The following is a 26,033-nucleotide window of genomic DNA, read 5'->3' as shown; positions in this document are numbered from 1 at the left end:
AAGGGAGGTTCGATGAATGCATGGAGGTAAGTCAGCATATTAGTGGTTATTAGCGATGAGAGCTAAGAAGAGAGGGTGAAGTTCTATTTATTACACCGTGAGCGTGGCCCGTGTCTTCGTACTCAGCTGGCGTGTTTTCCCATGTTGTTGGACTAGCTGGAACTGATCTGAGCCGGTGGGCCAGTTCTCCGTGTTTGCGCTGTAGCTCTTCTCCCGTTTCTGAGCAGTTTCCCGGGACCTTGCCACACCTCCCCTCTGTGATTCTCTCCAGAGCAACCAAACGAGAGCCTGACCAGACGGGGTTCCTCCAGCTCCCCGGTGGGTGAGGGAACGGTCCAGATTCCGCAATGGTCCAGAGACGCTCCGGGTTGCAGGAGCCTGGCTGTCCACGCCTGGCTGTCTGCGCGGGACGCTTGGCGTGGGAAGGGGAAAATAAGGCGGTTGCTTGGGCAAGTTCTCACTCCCGGGCACCGGGTTCTCTTACTGGTTATACTGGAAGCCACAAAGTGAATGACAAAAGCAAATTCTCTCCCCCTCCCCACATAGATCCAGATCCCTCACAAGCACGGGTGTGCTTCCTGGCTTTCATCTGGATATTAGATCTCAGTCGAGTGATCCTTCGGTAAGCAAAATGCTGAGATCCATGAACCCGTGTTTGCTTGGTTCACTTGTCCTTCTCCTCTCGTCTGTGCTGATGTGAGTCTGGAGAACAGAAGTCAGAAGCCGGCGCTTGGCGCAGCTGTTAAAAGCCAATTTGGGGAGCCATTGCCAAGCTAGATGGTGCAAATTTACATCTAACCAAATTGAAGTAGAGGATCCTCCACACACACACACAATTGTGGAAGCCCGTGAACCACGGACAAGAAGCTGTCCATGGACCATGCAGTAAAACTCTGGATTTTAACGACTTTATTCTGCCACCACCTCTGTTTTACATAGTTTGAGTGGATTTGCTGTGTTGGATCGGAAAGCGCTCTGCTTTGCCATTTTCATTTTGTAATCTCAAATTGATGCTTAAAATGCCTTTGACGTTTTAATTCTGCATGCAATCTGCCTCGGGAGAACTTTCTGCCCTAAGAGGTGAAATCGAAATATTGGGGGGGGGGGGGGGGGAGCAGCGGCGGCGGCTAGGTAGAGGCCAAAGCCACCCAACCGGAAGCCAGATCGCGGGGGGATCCCTTTCTCCCCAATCGAGCCACCGGGGATGCTGGCAGAAGCCGCGCAGCTGGCGGCGGCCTCCCTCGGCGCCGGGGGTTACTTTCGCTTTTGCTTTCTGCTCGCCTCGGCTGCTGCTCGCTGCGGAAGGGAGGGAGCCCCTCCTGGGAAGCCGTCCTCGCGGGCGGGCGGGCGGGGGGGGAGAGACCCCGCCGCCCCCGCCTCTCGCTCTGGCGCTGGCGCTGGCTCGGCCAAGAGCAGCCGGGCCGGCGGGGAGCCGCTTCCCCCGCCGGCTCGCTCGCCCTCCTGCGCGGCAGGGACTGAGCCGGCTCCGCGCGCTGCCTTCCACCTGCCCTCGAGCCGGGAGGAGGCGAGGCCGGGCGGGGGCGGGGCCACGGGCCGGGCCCGCCTGCCAATCACCGTCCCTGCTGACAGCCGGCCGCCCCCTCTTCCTACTCTCTGCCACTGAGTTACTCGCGGGTGCCCAAGTGGATTCCCAGGGACGGCCGTCAGCAGGCAATGACATCAGTATTTTGAACCAACTTGTTATTCGGGGAGCAATCAGTTGCAATTAGGTATTAATTAAGTATTATGAAAGTTGATTATTTAAGTGAATTCGGCTTTCGTCTCTCCGACTATGGTAAGTACAGCACAATTGTGCTTTTCGTGGGCTTTTTCCTGGTCTTTGCGCTCCTCTTCTTCTTCTTTTCTTCTCTACTTTGTCAGAACAACCGAAAAGAAGGGAAGAAAAAGCCGGGGGCGGGGGAAGCTGTGCCTTAACCGCTTAATTTTTCGCTGCCTTTCGCTCGGTCCTCTCGCTCGCTCTCTCCCCCCTCCCCACCTTTCGTTTTCCTGCGAGCGACTCTTCACAGCGTACCGGCCGAGCGAGAGGGCTCCGTTGTCTATAAATAGTTTCTCTTTTAGTTTAAAAAAACTAGCACGCACAGCTGATCGGTTTCACGTTTCACGCAGACTTCAAGGTTGTCAGTTGTTGGGTTCCCCCCCCCCTTTCTTCCTTTAAAGAGGGCGCGAGAACCCGTGAAACCTTTAATTCCCCCCTCTCCTCCTTTAGGTAAAAACTTTTTTCCTTGCTTCTAGCGGAGGAAAAAGTTGGCAGTGTGTGTTCGGGGAAGAGTTGTTTGACAAGAGTGATGGACAGCTTGTCACTCGCTGGAGAAGGGGGTGGTTGTAAAATCGTCAAAGGTGTACATTTTTGAAAAGCTTTTCCGTGATGCTTGGAGGTCTCGCAAAGTCATAAGCAGGAGGGCGGCTGGGATTTGGGGGCTGGGGGCTGTTTGATGTCAGGTGTAAAGCTACAGATGCTGTTTCACTTTTCTTTTAGTTTTACGGAAGTTGCTCTCTTCGGCCTCCTCATCCTCCCTCCCACCCCAGCTTTTCTATATTCCAGAGAGGTCACAGAGAGGATTTTGGTGGATGTTAGGATCTGGGGTCTGTTTATTTTGCCGCTGATGAGAACGTGGAGCTGTGTGAGTTTCCAGAGCGGGGCGGGGGGGGGGGGTAATAGATGAGAAAAAGAGAGAGCATTCAGCAGAAAGGAGGAAGTTTATTATGTGGATTTTCTTAGATCATACGTTTGCCTTTTTCCTTTCCTTTTGTGGTGTGAGTGTGTGTTCTCCCTTTGTGCCTATTTTGTCCTCCCTCTCCCTCTTTAATTATTTTTTCCTCTTTCTGTAAGCTTCTCCCATCCTGTCCATAAAGGTGGCTTGTCAGGTTCGCGGCTGTGCTGTCTAAATGAAAAGGAATTTTAATTTATTTGGGACAAGCTGCTGACGGATGAGGAGGCTGCTTATTACATTTAATGAGCCTTTCCTCACACCTTGGCTCAATTGTTTTCATCCTCTCCGTGTGAAATGTACAGGGGTACATCCAGGTGTTCCCCAGCTCCCTCTCCCCACTTTTGTTTATGGGATGGATAATAGCTGGGTCCGGGCAGGGGTTGCATTCAGGCTACCACAGAGCTGGGGGAGGGAGGGAGGGAGGGAGGGAGGGAGGGAGGTCCTGGCCTTCTGATGTTCCCACGGCCCAGCCTGGGGTGGAGTTTACAGTGGGTTTCCTTGGGTGAGGGGAGGGGGAAGGAATCCACGGCCTGGTGCTGCCTGTATCAGAGGATTGGCTTTGGAGGAATCATTTTGGCCAAAGAAAATCACGGCCCAGGATTGCACCAAGGCGCGTTTTGGTGCTGTCCTAAGGAGAGTTTGTTCTGGAGACCTTGGAATATGTCTGAGATTTCTCTCTGGCCCCTGCCTGAAACAAGCAAGTGAGCAGGGACTGCCCACGTTCCAACTTTTTAGACACATTCATGGATTTATGCCACATATCCTCAAACTGCATTGTTTTTAACACCGCACAAATGACTCTGGGACAGCAGCCATCTTCTAACATTTTGTTTGCTAGTCCCTTTTATTGGCAGTGGGGCGGGGGGGGCATGGGGGGTGAGGGAGAGATTTCACAATCTACTCGTCTTTATCCTGTTATCATTATGAATGGAAGACTGAAACGTTTTAAGAAGCAATGAATCTGCAGGAAATAATTGTTGTTGTCACATGGCCAGTCACCCCCTTATCTTTCTCATTCTGCCCCCTCCCCTATTAAAAAACACAGTAACTACAGTTACACATGCACAAAACCAGCTTTTGCCCAGTGATCCAGCATGCATTACTAGGTATTTATTTCATAACTCATAAGTTGTAATAAAATGGTTGATGATTGACTGGCCTCAACTTTGCACCTGCTATATTGGTTTAAAAGAATGGGGGTTATATATGTGTGCTTTTAATTTTTTTTAAAACTTTAATTTTATTTAATTATCATTGTATCATGCTAGGAATTAAAAGCACCAGGAAAGACTTAATGTGCATTGTTTTGAAATGTTGCTTCTAGAATGATCCAGACTTGGGTGTGTGTGTGTGTATGTGTGGTTTTGTTTTATTTTTTCCTTTTATTAGGTTAAGGGCCTAATGCGTAGGCTTGATATATACTTGCTAAGGGTGTGTGTATGTGTGTAGGCACTTCTCTTGTTTTCTTAGGAAGTTGAAAAAATTAAAGGGAAAAAGAGTGATTTCCTATGTTGGCTTTTAAGGTATGACAGAAAAACTTAATTCTTAAGGATCAGAATGAAGATCTTAAGACATATTTTGGGATTTTCTTGGGCCTACATCCAAAACCTTTCGTTAGTTCCCTGCTGATGACAGCTATAGCCTGATGTCCAAGAAAGCTCTCTTTTGCAGACAGGTCAAGAAGACCCCTTGATGTGCCCCCATTGCTCCAGAACTCAGTGTTGAACTCTGGGAGAGCTGGTGTCCAGCTGATTATGGCTTCTCTGTCGCACAGGCAGGAAAACACATGTAGGCCTCCCACGTGCATCTGCTGGAAACAGAGTTCTTACGTACATGTACCTAGAAGTAGAAGACATGGGCTGAGCCCTGGGACAAGGCCCCAGAAACTGCACCGAGGTTAGCCTGCAGGTGAACCCCTCCGCTGAGACTGATGGGGTGGTTCTGCTGGCACCCTTCTCTCTCGTGGGGACCTGTTAGTCTCCTTGAGTCATTTGTGACACAAGGGTTGTCAATGCCTTTGGAGCTATAGTTGAAGAAATGTCAGGCAGGAGAAGGGGGAAAAAAACAGAGTTATTATGCTAAAGTTAATCTACATTTAGGATAGAGGCAGTCATAATTACTGTACTTGGATTCCTTGGTCTAACTTTCTACAAATGCCCACTAGAATTCCTAGATTGTAGGTTTTTGCCCCTGTTCTGTGACACCACCCTGCGAATAGAAAACTAGATTTTTTTTTTTTTTTTGGAAGATGCTTATAGGAAAGAGGTTAGTGGAACAAGGACAAAAATGTCTGCATCCTTTCTTCTAGGACACCTACTCACCTGTATGGAAGTTTTTGTTACCTCTGATGACTAGGCAAGTTGTTAAATGCAAGACTATATTAGTATTCTTTTAGCAGCCAGAGACTTTATACCGTCTTTGAATGCGCTCCACTTTTTCTCTGCAAACAATGTTTTTACTATATTATTATTTGCTTATTTATATTCCACCTTTTTTCCATTCTGGAATTCCAGGCAAAATGCATGAGGTTTGTGGTTGTCTCCTTTCCAGGCACAAACTGGAATGGACTCTACTTACCTTCAGCAAGGTAGCCCACATCCTGTGCCATCAAATTCTAGACTCCTCTGCTGCTTTTTAGAGAAGAAACAGTTTTCTTGTACTTGGTGAATGAAGACCATCCCATAATTTTCAAGGAGCTAGTGTACCAATAAATTGTTGTAATAATCATTATTTTCTATATGTATATGTGTGCAATATTCCATGCTTAATTTTGTAATTTTATACAAAATTCAGTTTTCATTCAGAAGTAACAGTTTCTGGGTTTCGTTAGCTGTGAAGATAGACTGTTTGATACTGTATCTCAAAATGCTATTTTCAGTGGGGGTATATATTGGTTGGCGAGGGGGCTAAGTGCCCCATGTTCCTTCTTGCCTCCTGTTGCACAGCAGAAATAGAATAAATTATGCAAACAAAGCATGTTCACTTAACATAGGCAAAGTGCAAAAATTTTCTTTTGCACATGCAAAATCGGGTACTCTTAATTGCCCACATGAATAAAGATGACTTTCTAAGTCATTCTTCCATTTTAAAACATTTCTGAAAGTAATCAAATCCTAACTTTTTTTTTTTTTTTGGAGTGGAGGTAGATGAAAATATCACTTGATACTGAATTTAAGGAAGCTAGTCACATAGGGAGGGTAAGAATCTCCATTAGGACATTATACTGCAGTCTAATATGTTTTTGAGGAAGTCTCCTGGCTTACCAATATGTAAGTGTTCATATGAATCCCAAATTAAAATGTACATATTTCACATTATGTCCTTCCGCCATTTCTATTAAAAGTGTAGGATTAGAGGGATATTCTGGGATTGTCAATTAGCAGAGAACACATGTCAGTTAAGAAGAAGAGGGTATGTGTTAAATTTATCTTCATAACATATTCACTCAGTTTTCTGACGGTTTTTTTTACATTCTGGGTTGCTTTACCCTTATTTTGCTTCTTTCCACCTTTCTAAAAAAGATCACTATAGTAGAATGGAATCTAGTTTCTGTGTTCTAGTGCAGTGATCAGCAGATCCTTCCTGAGACCCTTCAGGGGATGGCCTTCCATATCGGGACCTGTCTTCTGTTGAGTCCAAGTATTTGAACATTGAGATGGTCAAAATCAGGCTTGCAAAAGATATATGTATTTTAAATGAGAACATCGAGACAACCAATTAGAGCTTGGTACAAAAAATGAACCACTTAGAATAAAAGAATTCTGAGCCATAATCCATACAAAAATAATTTAGGATTTCCTAATTTCAACAGGGTATTTGAGGGGGAGTAAGAGGGTTACCCTTTTGTTTGATATTAAACCACTAAGAATCAGAGATCCTTACTTGTTGGATCTCTGCAAATTCCCCAACATGTGAGTACCTGTGTGAGTCTGGGTCTGTGTGAAAGTCACATTTGTTACTATGATGTAAAGCCCTTCCCATACGCTCAATGTGTCATAGCTCAAACTGAGGTATTATTGGGCTGCCAGAGAAGAAGATGCCCATGCCAACAAGCCATCACTTGGAACAACTCTCCATAGTTCTTTACTCCCTACGCTTTCTGTCCTGTTGGTATTCATAGGAGGGCTTTCTTCGTTGATTTGAGGAGACAGTATTGGGCAACAAAGATAAAGGACACAACTTCCTTGTCAGGTGGGGCTTTTAAAGTCATAATACGCTTAAGGGCTATTCTCTGTATAGTATCCATGCATTTTGATTGGTTTCTCATGATTGTTACTTATAAGGGGCCTTATAATGGCTTTTCGTTTAACATTCAGAAACATTTTAATAAGAAAAACAAAATACAAATAGAATTAGATCATTAAGCAGTACAATTGAGTCCTCTACAATAGTCAAGAGCATACATCTAGCTGAAGGGATGGGTTTTAATGGAGTTTATGAAACCAGAGTATAGGAAGTACTTAATGCACCTCCAAAAGCAGGGAATTCCTCTGGAAGGTTGCCTTCTCTGAGAAGGCCTTGTTTTGGTAAGTGCCCCTCAAAAAATGTCTCCTGTTGTTGGCATCAAAAGCCAGGCCTCTTCCTTAAGTTGGATTCTGTAAGCTAAAAAAAAAAAAAAAGCATATAGTAACACAACCAACACCGTGCTGTCTTCAGCTAGTCTCTTGCCATAGCATAGAATCTGGAACCTGTGGATCTCTTAGTATTACCTTTTTGCCAGAAGATGGAGATGGTCTTCTTGCATTCCTATGATGGAGAGACCTTCTCATGGATGGAGAGATCATAAGAACATAAGACTAGCTGAGATGGATCAGGCCAAGGCCTGTCTTAGTCCAGCATTTTGTTTCTCACACTGGCCAAGCAGATGCCTTCAGGATGCCCGCAGCAGTAACTGAGATATATCCCCCTTCTGCTGTTGGTCCCCTGCAACTGGAGATGCAAAATTAATAGTCCTTGATGGACTTGTTCTCCAAATCAATCTCTGGGACATCCAAAACAGTAAAGGGATCTTCTATTGTGAAGGGGAGAATGCTGGGCCAGCAACTGTCCTGTCCTTTTTTTTCAGCAGGGCTAGATTGAATTCTGCTTCTGCAGGAAAAGCTGGGAAGAGTGAAGGAATGTGCTCTTTTCCTTTGTTTTTCATCCTGTCATTTTTCTCATTCATCACCTGAGAAAGGGGGTTACAACCCCCTTACCAAGGGGGTTACGGGAGTTAAAGTTCAGTGTCAAGAGCTGCATTTGATTGGGCCCCATTGCCCCAAATCCTTTTTATCAGAATGAGGTCCCATCACGATTCAGTTCTGGGAATGTGCAGATGAAAAACGCTGGCCCAGGAAATGGAAGGGAAGGGGAAGACTGTCTTGTCATCTTGAGGCACCAGACAGGTTGGCAACTCCCAAGGGCAACATCATCAAAACAACCACCCGCTTGTTCAGGATGTGGTCAGGCAACCATCGATACAATCATTTCCACACTGAGGAATGGCTGGTTTTCAAGAAAAAAGGAGCAGGGGACAGGGGTAGAACTAGCAAAAAGTGTTTTTTTTAACCTGGCTAGAGCCCCCGGGTCCCAATCCTGCCTGGTTATGGGCTTTGGACATGCATACACCCTCTGGTTCACTGCAGACCAGATCAATTTGGACGTCTTCAGCAATAAAAAATGCCGATGTCGTCCTAATTCACCAGGCCCCGAGATGACAGCAAATTTACATTTTTTAATTAAACTAGCAGCCAGTTTTTATGAGAGGGGGCTGGGTTATGCAAATCAAATGGTTGTGTACGAAAGATTAGGAGAGTTTGGGAATAAATTCCACAAATGCTAATAAAAAAGAGAGCGCGAGAGAGGAAGAGAATGAGTGAAAGAAAGAAGGGATATTGTTCCATTAGCCCCTTTTAGACTGATTTCCCTGGAGAGAAGTAATGGGGGGAGGGGGGTTTGAAGCTTTCAAAGACAGCATCAATTTTTAGGATTGAAGGCTCTCCTGGATGTTGACCCCTCCCAGAGGAAAGTGATAGCAAAGGCAAGGGGAAACTTATTTACTGTTGCATTAATGCCACTGTCTTGCTGAGACTCTGCAGTAGGAAGGCGGCAAGGGATCTGGTGCACATACTTGAGCCGTGGGGTAGGAGAGCAGCGGTCTGGGTATTGCCAGTCAGTCTGCCCACCCCCCACCCCCACTCCCCAGGTGCAGATTGAAGATTCTTCTTGAATAGCACAGGGGCCGGGATACTTAGTACAGGAGGGCATGATTTGCAGCACTACAGTATTGTTTGAAGCTGGCAGGGGCAGGTGGCGTGGAACTTGTTCTGAGGATTATCGGGAGCTTTTTGGGACCTCCTTAGGAGAAATGGGAGCTTAGCTGCACCACTGTTTAAACTTCAGTGTGAACTCCGCAACCTTCCCAACTCATAGGCTTCTGTTGAAGTGCGCCGGTGGCCATAGCCTCTCTCATGTTGCCCACTTGCAATGTGTGGTTGAAGCACAATGTTCTTCCTTCTATTGGTGCTTAGTTCCTGCACTGGGCATAGTCCTTGTGACATTGTTTTTTCTACTCTCAGGTTATTGTTATGGAACAGAAGCTGATTTTCCTGAGAGTTTATAACAGAACAATCTGACCAGAGAAGAAGGATTTGTTAGTGGCACATCAGCTGGGAGGGTTGCTACAGGCTGCAGCTTCTAAGAAAATTGGCACACCAAGGCTGAGAAATCCCCGAAGGAGCAAGGTGGGAGGAGAGGCCCTCCAAAGTTGCAGGCCAGCTGGAATGCCCACTGAGTTTGCTGGCTTGTTTATGAGGAGTTGCTGGACACAGCCAGCCAATTCCCATTGACTTGGATTACCGGCACCTGACATTTTGCGTCTTAACATGTGCACGACGACAATGAAGATCATAAATAGTGCTGCTTCCCCTTTTTTCAGATGCCTTGTTCAGAAGGGGCCTGGCTTGCTGGCCCGATCATTTCAAAACTTTTTCTCTCTTGGGAGCCACTGGTGCTGCTGGGTTGTGGTTTCAGTCTGAAACGGGCTCTCCAGTATTTGCAAGCCAACCAGAGTCTGTGTCAATGATTGAAAGAGAGGGATAGGAAGGTTTCCCAAGGTTGGGAAGTTCTTGGAGTTTCCAATCCTAGGGCAGTTTCATGCTCAGGATGAAAGGCAGGCAGCCCTCAAAGGCTTTGGGAAGAGTGAGAGTGGAGGGATGGCAGCTTGCTGGAACGTGGAGCCTGGGGGATGCTGAGGTTGGCAGTCAGGTCACACCAGGTTCAGTTCCTCCTAGGTGACTTTGCCACAGGGGCAGGTTGGGCTACCTGCTCCTATCTTTTTTCCTATGGGTGCGATGATTCACGTCCACTATTTTTTGACTGCACACATTAACCTGGGTCCTGATCTAACTCATTTTCTGGATTTGCGTGATGTGTTGAATCATAAACTAAGCAAATTGCCTGGATTCATCAAAAACCTAAACCAGATTAATACTAATCAAGCTTAGCATTGTGCAAGCACCACTTGTCAGCCTTTAACTGAGTCCTGTGTTGTGTGAACTGTACTGACTTCGGGTGCCAGTCATCCAATCAAATGGCGCTCACGCGTAGTCCACCTTTCCCATGCGTGTGGGTGCGTAAGAAGAGAGATCTGCTCTGCTGAGGTTACATTTACAGCTTTTCAGCTGGCATTTGCAGTTGTCCAGGCTGAATAGAACCTGGAACAAAATTCAAAGCTCTGGATTTCGGGTCTTGCTCTTGTTGTGAGGAGATCCTGCTGGAGATCCAACCAGCTGAGGGATCTCCCCACCATCTCTCTCCTCATTAAAAGAGAGTCAGAAGCTGCTAACAAAAATATGGATAGGAACTTTGCTGTGTCTCTGAAGTGCTGCTCTGGATGGGGTAGAGGAAATAGATCAGGGAGTAGACTTGTTTGCATTTAGATTTGCTCCAACTGTTGTCTATAAGCTCTTGCTCGCTTTTTAAAAATTCCTCTGTGTTACCTTCCTTGGTGTGTCCCTAATCAGTTGATAGCATGGGTGGTGGAAGGCTTTATTTCTGACCAGTTGTATAAAATGTTGAGGGAGAGGGTTTCTGTTATTTCTGCTGTTTCTGGAGAAGTCTGCCCAGTGAAAGAAGGGGAGGTGTGTTTACTCCTGCTACAAGACCGGGACACTCCACTTGCTTCTGCAGGACAGCGGAGGTAGCAAGGAAGTTGCCACCCTCCCAGCATTATGTTGCTTTTACTCACCTTTAATGAATCTTTTTAACGGAACAAAGTGCTGAGAGTTGGGTGGAAAGTCACTCCAAATAGCAGAGATTCAAGCACATTCTCCATCCAGTCGCAGCTGACCTGTTTTCTGTGATGGTTCCTTGCTGCCAGTGAATCGCCGTGTCCCGCGGACAGATACTGCTATGTGAGCATTTGGGAAAGGCAGCATTCCTAACACTGACGGCGCTCCATGGATTCTGTTCTGGATCCCTCCCGTTGTCAGCGCAATAAATTAATATCCTGGAAAGACCAAAAGCCGTGTATTGTAGGCGGAGCTTCTGTCAGCTAGACTTCTCTCTCCTCAAATACATGAAGCATAGTGGAAAGATGCTTCTCCTCCCAGTCCCTGTATTATTTCTTAGTACATATTTAATTTGTAAAAGGTTGGACAAATCCAAAGGAGGAACCCTGCTGTTATCTCCATTTTACAGATGGGGGCCTAACTTACATTTGAAAGATGAGGGGTGTTTCATCTTGCACAACATTAGGAAATGTGTAATTAATGTGGCTGTTACTTCTGTTGATGGCTCTAGATCAAGTGGTAACTAACATTGGGTGACAAGCCACTGCCGACAACACGTCGGAGGCAATGGTTTCTGGCTGCCAGTGATCTTTCCCTGCCATCTCATGGGTTTCCGTGGATTGACACACTCAGGTGCAGTCAAAGGTGTGGAAACCTCGGCCAGTAGACACGCGTGTGTTAATCCTCCACACATTCTTTTCAGTTCCAGCTTTCTTACCCTTGGACTCCGTGAGTACCCGGGATGCCTCAGGTTGGCTAGCGCCAATGGGTCTCCCTTCCACTTGGTTTTCCTCCCCTTCCTTTTGAGCATCTCTTTCGGAGCCAGGTACGTTCAAACCCTGAAACTCAGTAGGTGCTCGGGGCTCCTTTGGAAGATGGCAGGTGGTGAAGTCATTTGTTTGCTTTTCTGTTCATTTATTTTGTCTTCTGTTTTTGCAAGAACATTTTGTGCCGGGAGATGCCAAGTCCGGGACAAAAACAGTTGACAGGGAGTGCTCCAAACTGGTTTGGGCCTCCTCGCTCTCGGATGGAAAGTGGAGGGGGGAGGCAAAGGTAGATGCAAAACTCTGCATTTTGCATTGGCCCAATGACAGCATTAGCAGTTGCCCGATGTCTGGGACTCTCCTCTCCCCCCTCGCTTCCACCCATTTTGTTTCTGACTTCCCCTCGCGGCTCCTGCAGCCCAGCCCTTCTGCGCCCAGGGGCTGGGAGAGCCTGCTGAAAACCTATTTCAAGGGGACCAACAGGGTAAAGGCTCTTATGAAGCACATGAGATGGCTGCCCAGGCAGCTGGTTTGGGGGTGCCTGAGTGCTGCTGCTTTCGGGGAAAAAGGCAGGTGGGATTGTCCGTCTCCGGTGTGAAGCCCGTCCTTGGCTCGGGCCAAGGGCCAGCGTTTCTTAGTCGGGCAAAACGCGTTGGGCTCCTCCAATTCCTGAAGCCGCTCTTTTGCCTTGTCTTACGACCAGCCTCCAGCTGCCTTCGGCAGGCCTTTCAGGCTGCCGTTAACTGCTTTTGGATTGCTCGGACAGCAAGGCGAGAGAGGGAGGCCTGAGCCCACCAAAAAGCAACAGGGTTGTCATTCCTGTGTGATGAAGATGTGCATCCACCTGTATGCATGACCAGCTCTGCAGTCCCCCTTGCCCAAACGGAGAACTGCCATCTAGAGCCGCTCAAAATGGCTGCCTCCGGGAGCCCGGCTGCCCCCTCCAGCCATCGACCCAACTTTCCAGGGCCCAGGACGGCGCGGGTCAGTATCCCTCCTCCCCGGCCCTGCCAGTCCCGCTTCCTCCCCTCCCCGCCAAGAACGAGTGGCATTCTCCTAGGGAAATGCAGTTTGTTTTGCCAGGGTGACCTGTTTAATCATCTCATTTTCTGGTGGCCGTTTATTCCTTGTTACCACGGTTACGGCCCCATTAAAGGGAGAAGCAATAAGGCAGCGAGTCAAACAGGTAATAAAAACATTAAAGCCATGTGCGTATCGGCCAGGAGGGGAAGGCGCGCAGTGAGACGCGACGGGCCCACGCCAGAGAGACAGCGGGGTCAGCACCGTGAGGCAAGGGGACTGAAAGCGAAGAGGAAGGGGGGATAACTTCTCCAAACTCTAGGAAAAGTTCCCCCCCCCTTTTTTTTAAAGGAGAAGCATCAGCGCCGTTGCTTGTCCATAAAACCCTTTCCCGGGGGGCTGTCATACTTACAGCAACAAACATCAGCGAACATCAGAGCTGTGCAGCTACGCGCGGGGCTCCTTCCCAGTATTATCTACTGAGTTGTACAAGTTAAAATACGTGCGCTGCAGTCCGAGATAATCCCCAGCACCGTCGACATGGAAGCGGGGAGTGTAGTCGGACTGGCTGCGCAAATCCTCTTCTTGATTTCCCCGTGAAGGGATGCTTGGATTCATAAGGGGGTGGGGGGTGGGCTCTTCCTATTGCAGGGGGCGTCATTCATTTATTGTGCCGGTTTATTTCTTACCCTTCTCCTCAACTCAAGGCGGCTAACAGGGTGCTCCAGTGTGGAAGAGGCTGTTTTTTGCCAAAGTGCAGAAAAGACGGGGCTGCTGCTTCTCCAACGTATGTGCTTGTCAGATTAGTTTTTTGTGCAGACGTATGTCATATTCCCTCCTCCTGTTTCCCCCCCCCACAACAACCACCCTGCAAGATAGGTAGGACTGAGAGAGAGGGACTAGCCCAAGTCATCCAGGGAGCCCCTGTCGCTGGGGGTGGCCGAGGCCCTGGGCCGTCTTCAGTGAATTTGGGGTGTTGTCAAAAGCATGCAAGCATCAGGGTCAGTGCCTTCTGCTGGCCACTGGCCAAAAGATGAGCAAATCTTGAGTAGAGGACAACATTTGAAGGAATCCTTCTGAGTATGGATGTGGGAACTTTTTTTTTTTTTAAGATTTTTATCCTGCCTTTTTTTTTTTCCATATACAGCTCAAGGCGGCAAACATACCGATCCTTCTTCCTCCTCTTATTTTCCCCACGACAACAACAACATCGGAGTCGGGCTGACAGAGAGGGACTGTCCCAAAGTCACCTGGGGCTTGCTTCCTCTACTCTCTTTCCCCCAGGCTTTAAAAAGCACGCTGCTTTTGGTGAGAGATGGATTAGAATATCAGAAGGCCTAGGAATCATGCATTCTTTTCATAGTTCTCCGTGTATTTATATGTGTACAGTTGCACCCCACCTTTCAGTCTGCAGGGCACTCAAGGCAGGGATGGGATAAAGGGGGAAATAGTTTTCCGTACCACGTGACAGTAACTTTGTGAAATGAAGCGTCTCAGTGTTTCCACAACCTTTAGGCTTAAACAAGTGCTAGTTTGGGTCAGAACGTTTCTTTACTTCACTCCTGCAAATACAGGGAACAGCAGTGTTCTTTTTCTTCCTGGAGATGCGTAAGTTTACTCTGCCCTATTGCCCCTTGAGCTTCTAGAGAGTACCCAAAGTAGTTCATTGCAGCAACCCCCCCCCCCCAATTCTTATGGCAGCACCAGAAACGTGACACAGATAGGCTCATTTTGGGGGGAGGCTGTTACCTGGAAGAAAGAGCCACTGAACTCAATGAGTTTTATTTCTGAATGCAGAATTACAGTGTCTGCAGCCTTGTTACTTTAGGTATAAGGTTCGTGTGCGCGTATGTATGTTCTCCCCCTCCATGTTGTTTTGGGTTTTACAGCTGCTTTTTCACCAGACTTTTTATCAGAAAACAAATTTGCGGTGAGTGCCGAGAAAGGAACCAGAGTACTGAGTAAATATTCAACATATAAATGAGCACCGTGACCTTGAAAGAGGAGGGAGGGGCAGGAAGAGAAAGCTTTAAAATTAAAAAGAATAGAAAAATGAGTTTGCAGGCGTCTCATTAGGATCGGCCCTTTTTTCATGAATCCTTGGTGGGATCTCTCCAGGTTCAGCATTTTACAGGCTTGAAAAGTGGGACAGAGGCCCCTAATTTGCCCAGCACCACCCCAGAAACCCCAAGGGGAAGCTCTGTAAATGACTCCGTCTTAGGTACAGAGCCATTCCAGTCTACTTGTGGGGAGAAGAAATGTTTCTCTGTTTTAAAGCTACTTTCTGATCGGACTGTGGCTTTCTACCTGTATAGAGGAGTGTTTGTTTCTGAGCCCAAGCAGATTCATCCTAGCAGTTACCGAACATCAATCGCTGCCATAACAACAGCAACTATTGCAACTCTTACTGAAAGGCCTGGTAATCGCATTTTAATCATTAAATATTTTAAGAAAAGAACTTCATGGGGTTCTTTCGCGTTGAAAACGCTGTGTCATCTTCTTCTCGTTAAAAAAAAATCTGCCCGTTTCCTAAAAAACCCAGTGCTAAAAAGCGAATCCGCCTTCCGCGGCCACCACCTCTTCTGTTTCCTAACAGTTGTTCAGAAACGTATACAAGTGGAAGATGTCTTTGGAATATATGATTAAAGTGGAAAAATAACCCTGCATTTTGCTGGTGAGGTCACTTTGAACCGGGCCTGCCCTAGTCACTCGGCAGCAAAGGTCACTGGTTCCAATCCCAGCCAAATCCTTCTGTTCTGGTTTTCCTTCTTGGCTTCTCGCCCATTGAAAAGCCGCACACTTGGACTCTGGAAAAGGCAGCCGGGCAGCGCTTGAGCAACGCAGATTGTGCGTTATCTTTTCTCTTTTTTCCACCTAAATCGTATCCAAAGTCATGCCGCAGTTTTGTGCAGGCTCAATGAGGGGTGTGTTTTTCAGGAAAGAGGTGTGGCCCGAAAGGGGTTTGGACTTTGAGATCCAGAGGCCCGGAGTTCTGCGTTTTGCTCTGAAGCCTGTCGTGTTCCGTACTTGCAGTTGGGTGGCTAATATGCTGCTCTTAGAAAGATGCCAGGTTTTTGTGTGTGTCTGTGTGTGTGTGTGTTTTTGCTTCCTGGGTGACAATTAATTTTGCTCCCTCCCCTGTACACATGGGGTGGGCATCAAATTCTCCCTAAACCGAAGAACAGGAGGTGGAGAAGGGGGATAATTGTATCCTTCTCTCCCCTTCACGCCTTCCCTGTTATACCCCTTTATCTCTGCTCGATGCAAATAAATGACTACTTTCACTTGCAGACAGTCAGGACACTTGGTCACCTTAAGTGACTAGAACTCTGTGCGACTAAGTGATGGGGGGCAGCGGCAGACGCAGGAGAGGCCCTCCGATTTCGGTTCCATCCATGGGGAAGTAGAGACTCTACTTCTGTGAACGGCAGAGAAATGCCAAATGCCCTGCCCCACCACTATTAGCTCTGCCTTCCAGATTCTCCCCATTTTTTTCATTCTTTCTCCTTCCTTCCCCATAACTTCTTGTCCTCCTCCTCTTGCTGTTTATCGGCTGCTACTTGTTAAAAGGGAAGAGTAGGGGGCAAAAAGCTGAGTGTTGGGGGAAAAGAGGCATGGGAACATGGCAGTTGCAATCGTGGGCAGTCCTTGGCTTGTAAGGTTTACCCCTTATTCATTTACTAGCCTACTACAAGGTTAGACCCCTGTGTTTCCCCCTCCTCAGTCTATTAGTCTTACGGGAGATTAAATTTTAAAAAAAATCTGAATATCTAATTTTTGAGGGCTTATGTACACAGCTAGGATGCAGTAGGGAAAAAGAGGAGCAACCACACATTTTGGGCCCTGTTCTCAGATAGCGAGGGAATGGGGATTGCTCAGATGCTTCCAAAGCGAGGGAAGAAGGAACAAAACCCAGATCAGCTGTAAACAGTCCGAGCCATTTTATTTGCCTTTCAGTAACTGGGACCCAAGCAAAAGTCATCCGCACAGTCCCTTGGGACACAGGCTTCTTCCTGACAGTTGCGGCTCAGACAAATGGACTGGAGGACTCCACCTTGGTCGTGTCTGCTGAACTTTCTTCTGATTGTAAGGGGAGAGTGGGCATAAGCGCATCCTTCCTCTCTCTCTATAACTTCTACTCTGCCCTTCTGCCTAGACAGGTCATCACCCAGTTCCCAAGCCTGCCTCCAAGGGCTTCTTCCTTTGGACCTCTTTCCTATTTCAGAAGCGAGGAGCCAGGTGAGGATAGTTACGTCAGAACCCTAAAATATGGGCAGGGAATGATCTCCGTCCTATTTGGGGGTGGTAACCCTCATATGACAGCATGTTTACATGAACCCTATACCATTACTAGAGCTGTTAACTTCTCTGCTTGTATTTTCACTATCATTGCGCCAGAGGTCCAGCTAACGTGCATGTTCTCTCCCCATAACCTTCATGGCCAGACTGAGATGGAGACAAATACGGGTTGGATTTCCTTGGTTTGTGCTCCGTATTGGGGGAATCTGTAGTGGGGAAGAGTAGGGGGCAAACTCCCTGCAGCAAAGGTGTTAACCCATAGCAGGTGATTAAGCATGACAAGCAGTGATGTTTCTGTGTGGGCTTTTCAGTACCACTTGTGCGAACACCAAAGCTATAATGGCTGACATTTTGTGTTATCCACTCAGTTTTTTAATAGACAGCCATTCTCCTCCCTTCACTCTGTATTTTCCTTCCTTCCTTCCTTCCTTCCTCCCTCCCTCCCTCCCTCCCTCCCTCCCTCCCTCCCTCCCTTGCTGCTGCTGTCCCCATGTCTCTTTTCCCCACAATTTTCTAATTCATTGACTTAAAAATCTTGAGCCTTCTTTCCACCGCCCCCCCAGTTCCTTTCACATCCTCACTTTTTTCCTTCCTTCCCTCACACCCCTTAGTTTAGTTTCATGTACTTCTTTTCCTGTAGACAGTTAAACGTCAGCTGATCAATTTTGGGAACACGGTTTAACTCCTGCCCTCTCCCCATTGAAAGAGGAGTTGATGATAAGAAAAGAAGGGGCAGGATGGACCCCTTGTTTATACAGAGCTGGACTTCCCATGCAAACAGTCTGTGTGAACGGTCCTAGTGTTGGACAGTTGACTCTGTGTTTGTAAGAGGGTTCTATCCACTCTCAAGCAAATTCCACCCAATTCCGATTACCTTCTTTTCCATCTCATTCCCCAGCACCCTTTGCCGTTCCCTTCCTCTTTTTTTTCAGCCTTTTCCCCCCATTTTCTGACCCCTCCCCCTTTTTCCATTCTGCCTCTCATTTCTTTTTTGAGACCTGATGCAATGCCATAACTATCAGTAGCCTAGACAGTTGTTTGTCCAAGAGCAGGTGCCCTCTATTGCAAGGGTTTTTTTTTAAAGTTTTTTTAGCTTGACTCAGAAACTGGTGCTCTGCAAGCTTGGTTGCTTTCTCCTTTCTTTCTCTTTTAAGTTCAGGGACTGGGCAACTGAATTTTAGGAACAGTTGCTGGCTTTCTTCTAAAAAGAAGGCAACAGTTGTGCAAGGAGAGACACACCGAGACAACTGCAGATTCTCTCTCTCCCTCTCTCTTTCACCCTCTTCATAGCTCCAGGAAGGGCATTTGAAGGTGATTGCCACGGCCACATCCCCTGTCACAGCTGGTCTGGCAGGTTGGTGTGTCGCTGCTGCCTTTCAAATTTGGTGTATATTTGCATATAGGATTTGTTTCCCCTAAGAGAACCTTGAAGGAAGGTGTGGATATTGGTGCGATCAGCTCAGTTCAAGATAAATCATGTTAGAAAGTAGCTGTGGCGACCCAGACTATTAACTAGAATCAGCAAACAAAGCTTCACTGTACAGAGTCATTCTCGTGTAGAATGTGAGGGCTTGGGAACAATCAGAGAGACCCGTTGCTTTTGCACCCAGCTTGTCAACCAAACGCTGTTGGGAGCAAACCATAATTTTATATTCTTAAAACCAAAGTCATGATTCGACTACAAACACTGTTTTCCAAAAGAGTCCAGAAAACCCTCATCACCGTAACCCTTTGAAAAGTTCCAAAGCAGGGGAAGTTCTAGAGTACTTAAAAAAGCCTTTGATGGCGGAACAGTTCAAAATAAATGCCACTGGAAGAGTTTCCTACTGCCTCTTAACTCTAAAATTAGTGAGTGTTCGAAGGAGATTGGCCACTGTTTTGCCACACTGGTAGTTGGAAAAGTTTGATTACTATAAAAAAGCAGCTGCCAGTTCTCTTGACCAATATTTTCTCATATCCAAATGATCTGAATGCACAGGGAAGGAAGAATTATGAACAGCGGAAACTCCCTTTTGCCACTCCATACCAGTTTGTGACCCCGGAAAAGAGGTTTGAAATATTCCTCAGAGAATTGGAAAGTGAGGGTGCCCCAATATATTAACCATCCTTCATAGGAAATGTTTGAGTTCAAACACGTTGTACCACTAAAGGGAAGGGTCTCTATTTACCGTGACATTTTCCATATCAAATAAGATACTCCATGTTTTCCCCTCCCGTGGCCCTCTCCTGGCCGGTCTTTCCCTGCTTCCCATCAAAATGCTATTCCATCCAGCAGATCTCATTGATCCCACACCACAGACAGTGATTTCAGCGTAAGCTGCCAAGTAGGGCAGATCAATAAGAGTCTTGAGATGGGAAGCTGGCTGGCAGCTGTTTTTGTCCCCAGCCTCGCTCCCTGCGCTCCCCTCCCCATGACGCGTTTGGTGGGGAAGAGGAGTGTGAAGGCAACAACCAACGTGGAATTTCTCAGGCTGCGTCGAGAATGTTTGACACAACATTCAGTTTTTTCCCTGGATGGGTGCAGGGAGTCTTGTCTGCCGATTCAAATGCAAAGCTACTGACTGCGTTCCTAATGTTTAATCTGACATTTCTAAGGCTTGAAAAGTCTCCCTTTGGGAATCGGGGGATAACCTTGAAAAATCCATGATTGGGTCAGCTTCGTCTTCTTGAAATGTATATAAAAATGGTTCTTTTTTGTTTTTTGGGAGAAGAATCTTCCACCAGTTCCCACTGACTGGTAACAAAGATGGCAGTATATTTCTCTTGTGACATGCACCCTGTGCCACTTGCTTGAATTGCTGTCCCTGGCCCAGGCCTGAACTTGACCGGGTTTGAATCGGTCTCTTTCCCTCTCTTTTACAAGGCACTTTGCGGGGCTGACCAAGAGCACCCTGAGCCCAGCATTTTTGCAAAAATCCCCTCATCAGATGACCTTGGAGAAATGTTGCAGTGATCTGCTGCGGTTGGCTTTGCTTCCTGCCGTAGAGCGGTTTATTCTGCGGCTGGTCTGCTAGGATAAGCAAATTACTCCAGGGCCAGGATCTTTTCAGGAGCTCCAGCAAACCTCAGGAATCCTCGGGGAATACCCCTGGCAACCCCCCCCCCCAGTTAGCAGAAAAGCCTTGGATCTGGGAGGGATCACCCACCCAGGCCTTTTGCATTGCGGGGGGCACGCGTGTGGTTTCTTGGAGGAGACCAAGCAGGAGTTTTGCAGAGCATTCAGGTTGGTGGTCAGGGAGGATCAGATTCCGATCAGCCTTTGTTCTCCTTCCAATTCTTATCTGTTCAGGGTCTCTTCCCCCCCCCAATTAACCTGTTAGCCACCTCAGCCTGCAAGCAGGTGTTGTGCTCTCTCTGCAGTAAAAGTTAATGAAATGAGTATTTCGGGATGGGGGGTGGGAAGAGCAGTGTACTACACCCTCGGGCCCAGGGCTTATTAATGGTGACCCGCCATTAAGAGACGAAAGTGCTAACCTGGTCATATTTAGCATCTTCAAACGGCATCCCTGTGGCCTCTGCCAGCAATATCCACTCCTGCCTCTCTCGCCTCAGCTCTGGGCCAGCAGGAGCTGACTCTGGGCTTTTCTTTGCTACGGTGACTCTGCTGAGTGGTTCCGAAGGGCCTCCGAGCTGCTGCTGCTGCTACTGCTGCTCCCGGAGCCGCCAAGCTGCCCCCTCCCTGCTGCTACCCTCATTTTTCACTGCTGCTCCAAGTTGCTTTATTAACGCCGGGACCCAGCAGAGGATTGGGTTCTGGCTCCGAGGCCAGGGAGGCAGAGCGTTTTCTGCGTTCGGTGCTCCAAAGCCACCCCGTCTTTTCCTCTTATTCACAAGCACCCCATTTTCTTAGAGCGCATAAGCAGCTGGCTGTAGATTGAGTTCCTCATGCGATGCAGAGTTGGATATGCTGGGCTCTGGCATCCCGGGCATATAAACCCTCCTCGCGTCCCCTTTTGTGGCCGAGGTTGGGAGAAATGGAGTCCGACATGAAGGGTTTTTTTCCCCACGACACTTTAAAGGGCTTGGGTTGAAGCCTTTTTGGTGCTGGCACCTTGACTTTGGAATGCTCACTCTAGGGAGGTCTGCCTCGTGTCAGCTCTGTTTTCCTTTTAGTGCCCATGGGAACCATTGCTAGGTTGCCCCATTTCTTTCCTGTATAATCTGCTTTTTCTGCACCATCCTTCATGTGTCCGCCTTCAGGTGAGTCCCGTGCTGCCCAGGTAAGCCGGGCACAGGACTGGTGCTTATTCTTTACTTGGCTGTTTTGACCTGGCGTTTCAATTCTCTTGGCTTTGTAGTTTAACTTTTGTTTAATTAATTAGCAAGTTTACTAAGTATTAGAAGTTATGCTTTACCCACCAAACACATGCTCAACTCACTTTGCCTTAGTTACTTTTAATGACACGTTTGCCACGGTCTTAAACATTTGACCTCAATGCCTATTTGTGAAAGGGGTCCCCACGCAAAGTAGAGAAATAAATTAAAAAATGACTAAGCCTTCTCATCTGCTTACCTCACTCAGGCGGAAGGATGAGAATTATACAGCCAGTCCTGGGTTCAAATGCAATGAGAAGCTAAAAGTGCAAAGATCTAGCACCTTGTTCTGTAGTTTAATAAAAGCTGTTGGGGACATTTGTTAAAGCTGAAGTGATAATGCCACAAGCCGCAGGAATCACAACTCTAACAGAAGCTCCTTTTGTCTACCCAGTGGCTGGATTGCAGCACTGTGGCTTGCCCCTTCCAACTGCCAAGGCTCGGGGTCAACTCTTTGCACCCAACTTCCCATTTGGCAATGTTACTGGGCGCAGCCAGATAAGGCAGGGTGCCCCTGTGCTATAGGCAGGAACTCCAAAGCCTCTGTGCCAGAACAGTGGCTGCTCCTTTAGTAACAGAGCAGTTCCCTCTCTGACATACACACACTCGTTTGGCTGTGTGCCCCAGTTGATTTGCAGCCAGGTCTTAGTGCAAATCTCCATATCCTGTTAGAAATCCTTAATCAGCTGGAGATGGCTTTTGATGGTGGTAGGGAGACAGGAATGAGGGGAAATCAAACCCTCCACTTCCCACCAGCCATGGTTATGATTTTGGTGATCGAAAGAGAAAGAACCAAAATAAACTTTCCAGATGAACTAATAGAGTCTATTTCCTACACAGATATTTGGGGTTTTATCATAAAAATGCAGGTTATGGGAAAGGCCATGTCTGTTCAGAGGCATGCTGCTACTGCCGCCACCCTTAGCCAAAAGTGAACAGACTCTACAGTCAAGGGGCTTAATTCAGGGAACTCTATAGGATATGGCTACGTTTTCTGCTTCGGAGAACTCCCAGAATCGTCTACCACATTGGTGCAAATCCTGTTCAGTGGAGTAGTTATCATGGTGTATAATCTGTCTTAGAATTGCCTCAGCAATAAGGTGTGTGGTACGTACATAAAGTCCATTGTTTTATTTTTCCTTTGGAGCAGGAGAAGCCAAGGCGTGAGTAGTTTCCCCCAGCCCATGTCCCAGGGTTATGACCCGGTTCAAATCAGGCTGGCCCAACAGAGTCTGGTTGTGGAGTCATCGGATGAATTGTCACTTCAACTTCTGCACATTCCCAAAGGACTCAGCCTTGCAGAAAGTTCTCATGCGCAAGGCATATTGATGTGAACCGGTCTTAACCCTTTTTGGTGTGCTGCCGAGCAGAGGCGGAGAGTTAATTCAGTGGACCTTCCTGGACTGGTCCTTCCAGACTTCTCCCACAGCTACTGTTTATTGCTGGGATGAGTAACACTGATGGGTCTGAACAGCTCCAGCCAGGCGACAAGGGGAAAGAATAACAAGTTTCCACTGTCAGGCCCAACTCTGGGCGACTGCTATTTAAGGAGAGACTGGTGGATTTAAGGCTGGTTCTCTTCTATTGTACCAGCCTCTCGGGACATTAGAGACAGGAATTTGGTGGGTAAGTCCTGCGGGAGGGGGAGAGGGGCCGTGTACAAGCTGGGGGCTGGGTCCAGCTCATCCTAACAACTCAGCAGGTGCAAAGGAAAAATGAAGCACGCGAGACCAGGGTTTTCAGGAGACAGCATCGGAACCTGGAATGGAGAGTTAGACTACGAAGGAGCAAGGCCTGTGTCCTCACTGCTGTAGCGTTTGGCTCACTGACAGTATCCTGAATATGGGCAACCTAATTTCAGGTTTGCACGGATGGCTCTGGCAGCTGCTTGTGCTTTTCGCCTCCCCGCCTCACCCCAAGCGCCTTCACTGCATGGATCCTCCCATAGTTGGTTTAGCAACTGCATCCAATGGCTTGGCTCTCTTCTCCTTCACAGCTCTTCTCTTTTGCTCCAGACATCTGTTGCGCCCATCCCTGCATCGTTCCCTCCCATTTGACAGAGTTCCCCGTGGAAGGTTTGCATAATATCCCTAATGTCCTTCTTTTTAATGGCTTCGCAGTTGTTTCAAAGGAAGAAGATAGAAAATGGGCATAGTTGGTCAACTCTCTTGTTCTGATTTTGAAAGAGAGGATTGCAGTTATAGGTTCCTTTTTTTCCCTCCCAACATGCTGAAAGTGGTACAGGAGAGGCAGGTGGGTGGGTCTCGATCTCATTCTGACATTTCTGGTCAAGCAGTCTTATAAGTTATTTTATGTTGCTTTAAATTCCCACCAGCCAGGTTTGTCATGGCCTGGACGTACCTCCCCTGATAGAAATGGCTCCCGTCCATGTAGCTGGTATGGCATCTTTTATTGCTGCAATGTTTAACAGTAGTTGGTTACATTTCTCCTTAACCCATAACTCAGCAGGTAGATTTGGAGTCAAATTTCACTGCCTCTTTGCACCAGAGCAGAAATGGATTGATCTGGGCCTTTCCAGAGGCAGCATCTTCTCTTTCCCCCCATCTACAAGTAGCTTCTAGTTTCACCTGTCAGCAGAGGGGATGAAGTGAAGTGAAACAGTAGCGTTTTAATCTCCATGATAGCGCAGATATTAATTTAATCTTCATGATATTTCAGTTAAAGTAATGTTTTAATAATGTTTCAGTTAAAATAATGTTTTAACTGAAGTTAGATGTGGGAGGTTATTTTTTTAAGTGAACAGGAAAGGAGCTTGTGCATCGGGGAAGAAAGTTGCTAGATTTATGCAAAGAGCGGCTTGTCCAGAAGTTTGACCCTGGCTAAGGAGAACCCCATCCTCTTCCAGCGATGGTTTGGGCTTCCTTATCTCCAGTGGATTTGTCAACACAACGTCCAGCATTTATAAAACATTCAAAGCATTTCAGACATCTTTCTGACTAATAACTGCAACAACAATTTTGTAAGGTAACTCAATAGCATCATTACCCAAACACAGATGGAAGGACTGAGGTTAGAAGGAAGAAGACACCTTAGTAATGTCATGATAGATACCAGATTTAATCTAGGACTTCCTGAGTCATAACTCTGCTCTAATTCCAGAGTAATCTAGTGAGCTACTCCGGCAGGAAGCAGTCTGGTAGCCTGGTAACCCACGTGGGTCCAAGGACAACTGCTGGTTGGTCCCATCGCTCCCTCCTAGGCCTCCTGCTGGGGTCTTTTTGGCCACACAGCGATTCCTCCCGCCGCTTTCAGGAATGCGGGAGGAAAAAAAGTCAGTATTGTGCTCTGGCTGGGTTTGCACAACGTGTGGACTTGGCTCAAATGGGACTGGGTAGTTTGCATTTCGGTATGTTGTGAGAAATCAACCATGGTTTTAGCCATCAGTGCAAGCAGCGACTGGGGGGATACTGTCCTGCGTGAACACAGGCGCTGTGCTTTGTTAACCTGCATTGGGGTTTAATCGGTAGTGTGAAGCCAGCCATTGAATGCTGAGTGGGCACCCAGCAAGGAACATAGCCTGATCCAATGTGTGGGCAAGGAAAGAGAAGCAGAGCCTGTCTGTCTTTGCGAGCCACCCTGGATTGGCCTACCAACCCTCATCCCAGGCAATCCCTCCGCTGCCTGTAGGGCCATGTGGCAACCAGCTTTGCCAAGGACTGGCAATGTGGCAAGTTGGGAGACCCCAGCTTGCTCTACCCGGGAGAGAGCCTCTTTCTGTATGGAAATGAAGAATTTAGGCTAATGGAGCTCAACCATCTCTAATTTTGCGATGGCAGGAGGATTTTGATTGAAAGTAATTAAGCAAGCTAGCTGTAAAATTAATTAAAGCAAAAGGGGGGAATTTTTATTGGATTGGATAGCGATATAGCGGCTGTCAAATGGGGGACGGATGGGGGTGACCTGGATTCGCTGCCCTCCCTCCCTCCCGCTCGGGACGTTTATGTCACTGTAATCTCCTTACAGCGGCTGGTGCGCATTTGTTTGAAATAATCAAGGAAATATGGTCAGAAATTGTCAGCTTTCAGATCTAATTTACCTGACAGCCTTGTGCAGGACAGAATGACTCTGTGTGTGTGTGTGTGTGTGTGAGAGAGAGAGAGTGAGCGGTGAGCTCACACACTCGTGAATCTGTGCTCCCCTACAATTGTAGAGGGCATCTCTGTTTTTTCCTCCTTTCCCCTATTGTGTAGTTTCAGTCTTCCTGACACACCTTACACCTCCAAGGATTGGGAGAAACAAAGCAAAGAATTTGCCCATTTTCAGCATCTTGCCTGTCTGTACGCCTTCTCTCTCCACCCTCACCCTCTTTCCTTCATCCAGCTTGCCTGTCTCCTCCTCATCCCTGTGCCATAACCAGCTTTAGGGCTTAAGGAATATAGGATTAAGGGAGGTGGCTGTAATTCTGTATTCCAGATGGTTGACAACAGCTAAATCCACAGTCGCAAATACCTCAGTTTTAAAAATACTCCTAAATTAGTTCCTTTTTTGTTCCAAGCTGGCTCTAGAAAAAAGAACCGCGGGAGCAAAGAGTTCCTCACCCTGTCCACTGAGGTCCAGAGAGGACCTGTGCTCCCCTAGCCTGGTTCCCTAGAATTTCCCAATTCTTTTCCCAC

General features: G+C 47.3%; 1 protein-coding gene across 14 annotated transcripts in view; it reads left to right on the top strand.

Moving 5' to 3' along the window:
• Nucleotides 1–26,033, top strand: part of CASZ1 (castor zinc finger 1) — a 212,973-nt gene that overhangs the window by 118,948 nt on the left and 67,992 nt on the right. For 3 of the 14 annotated variants that reach the window (XM_025163108.2, XM_025163109.2, XM_025163097.2), the window contains exon 1: nt 1,537–1,795. The exons of 9 other annotated variants lie outside the window; for them this stretch is intronic. In XM_025163108.2, coding sequence (XP_025018876.2) covers nt 1,747–1,795 — 49 coding nt within the window. In that variant the 5' untranslated portion in view covers nt 1,537–1,746. Of the gene's footprint in view, nt 1–1,534; nt 1,796–26,033 lie in introns of those variants that run through there. 2 more of the 14 variants (XM_007420084.4, XM_007420082.4) reach the window with 2 other exon arrangements.

This window comes from Python bivittatus, unplaced genomic scaffold (genome assembly GCF_059951505.1).
Source record: "Python bivittatus isolate LINGU-HERP-01145 unplaced genomic scaffold, Pbiv_v1 ctg000090_np1212, whole genome shotgun sequence".
In the NCBI taxonomy this organism is placed as follows: Eukaryota; Metazoa; Chordata; class Lepidosauria; order Squamata; family Pythonidae; genus Python; species Python bivittatus.
Note: the sequence above shows the minus strand (reverse complement) of the source record. Positions and strands in the feature narration are given on the sequence as shown.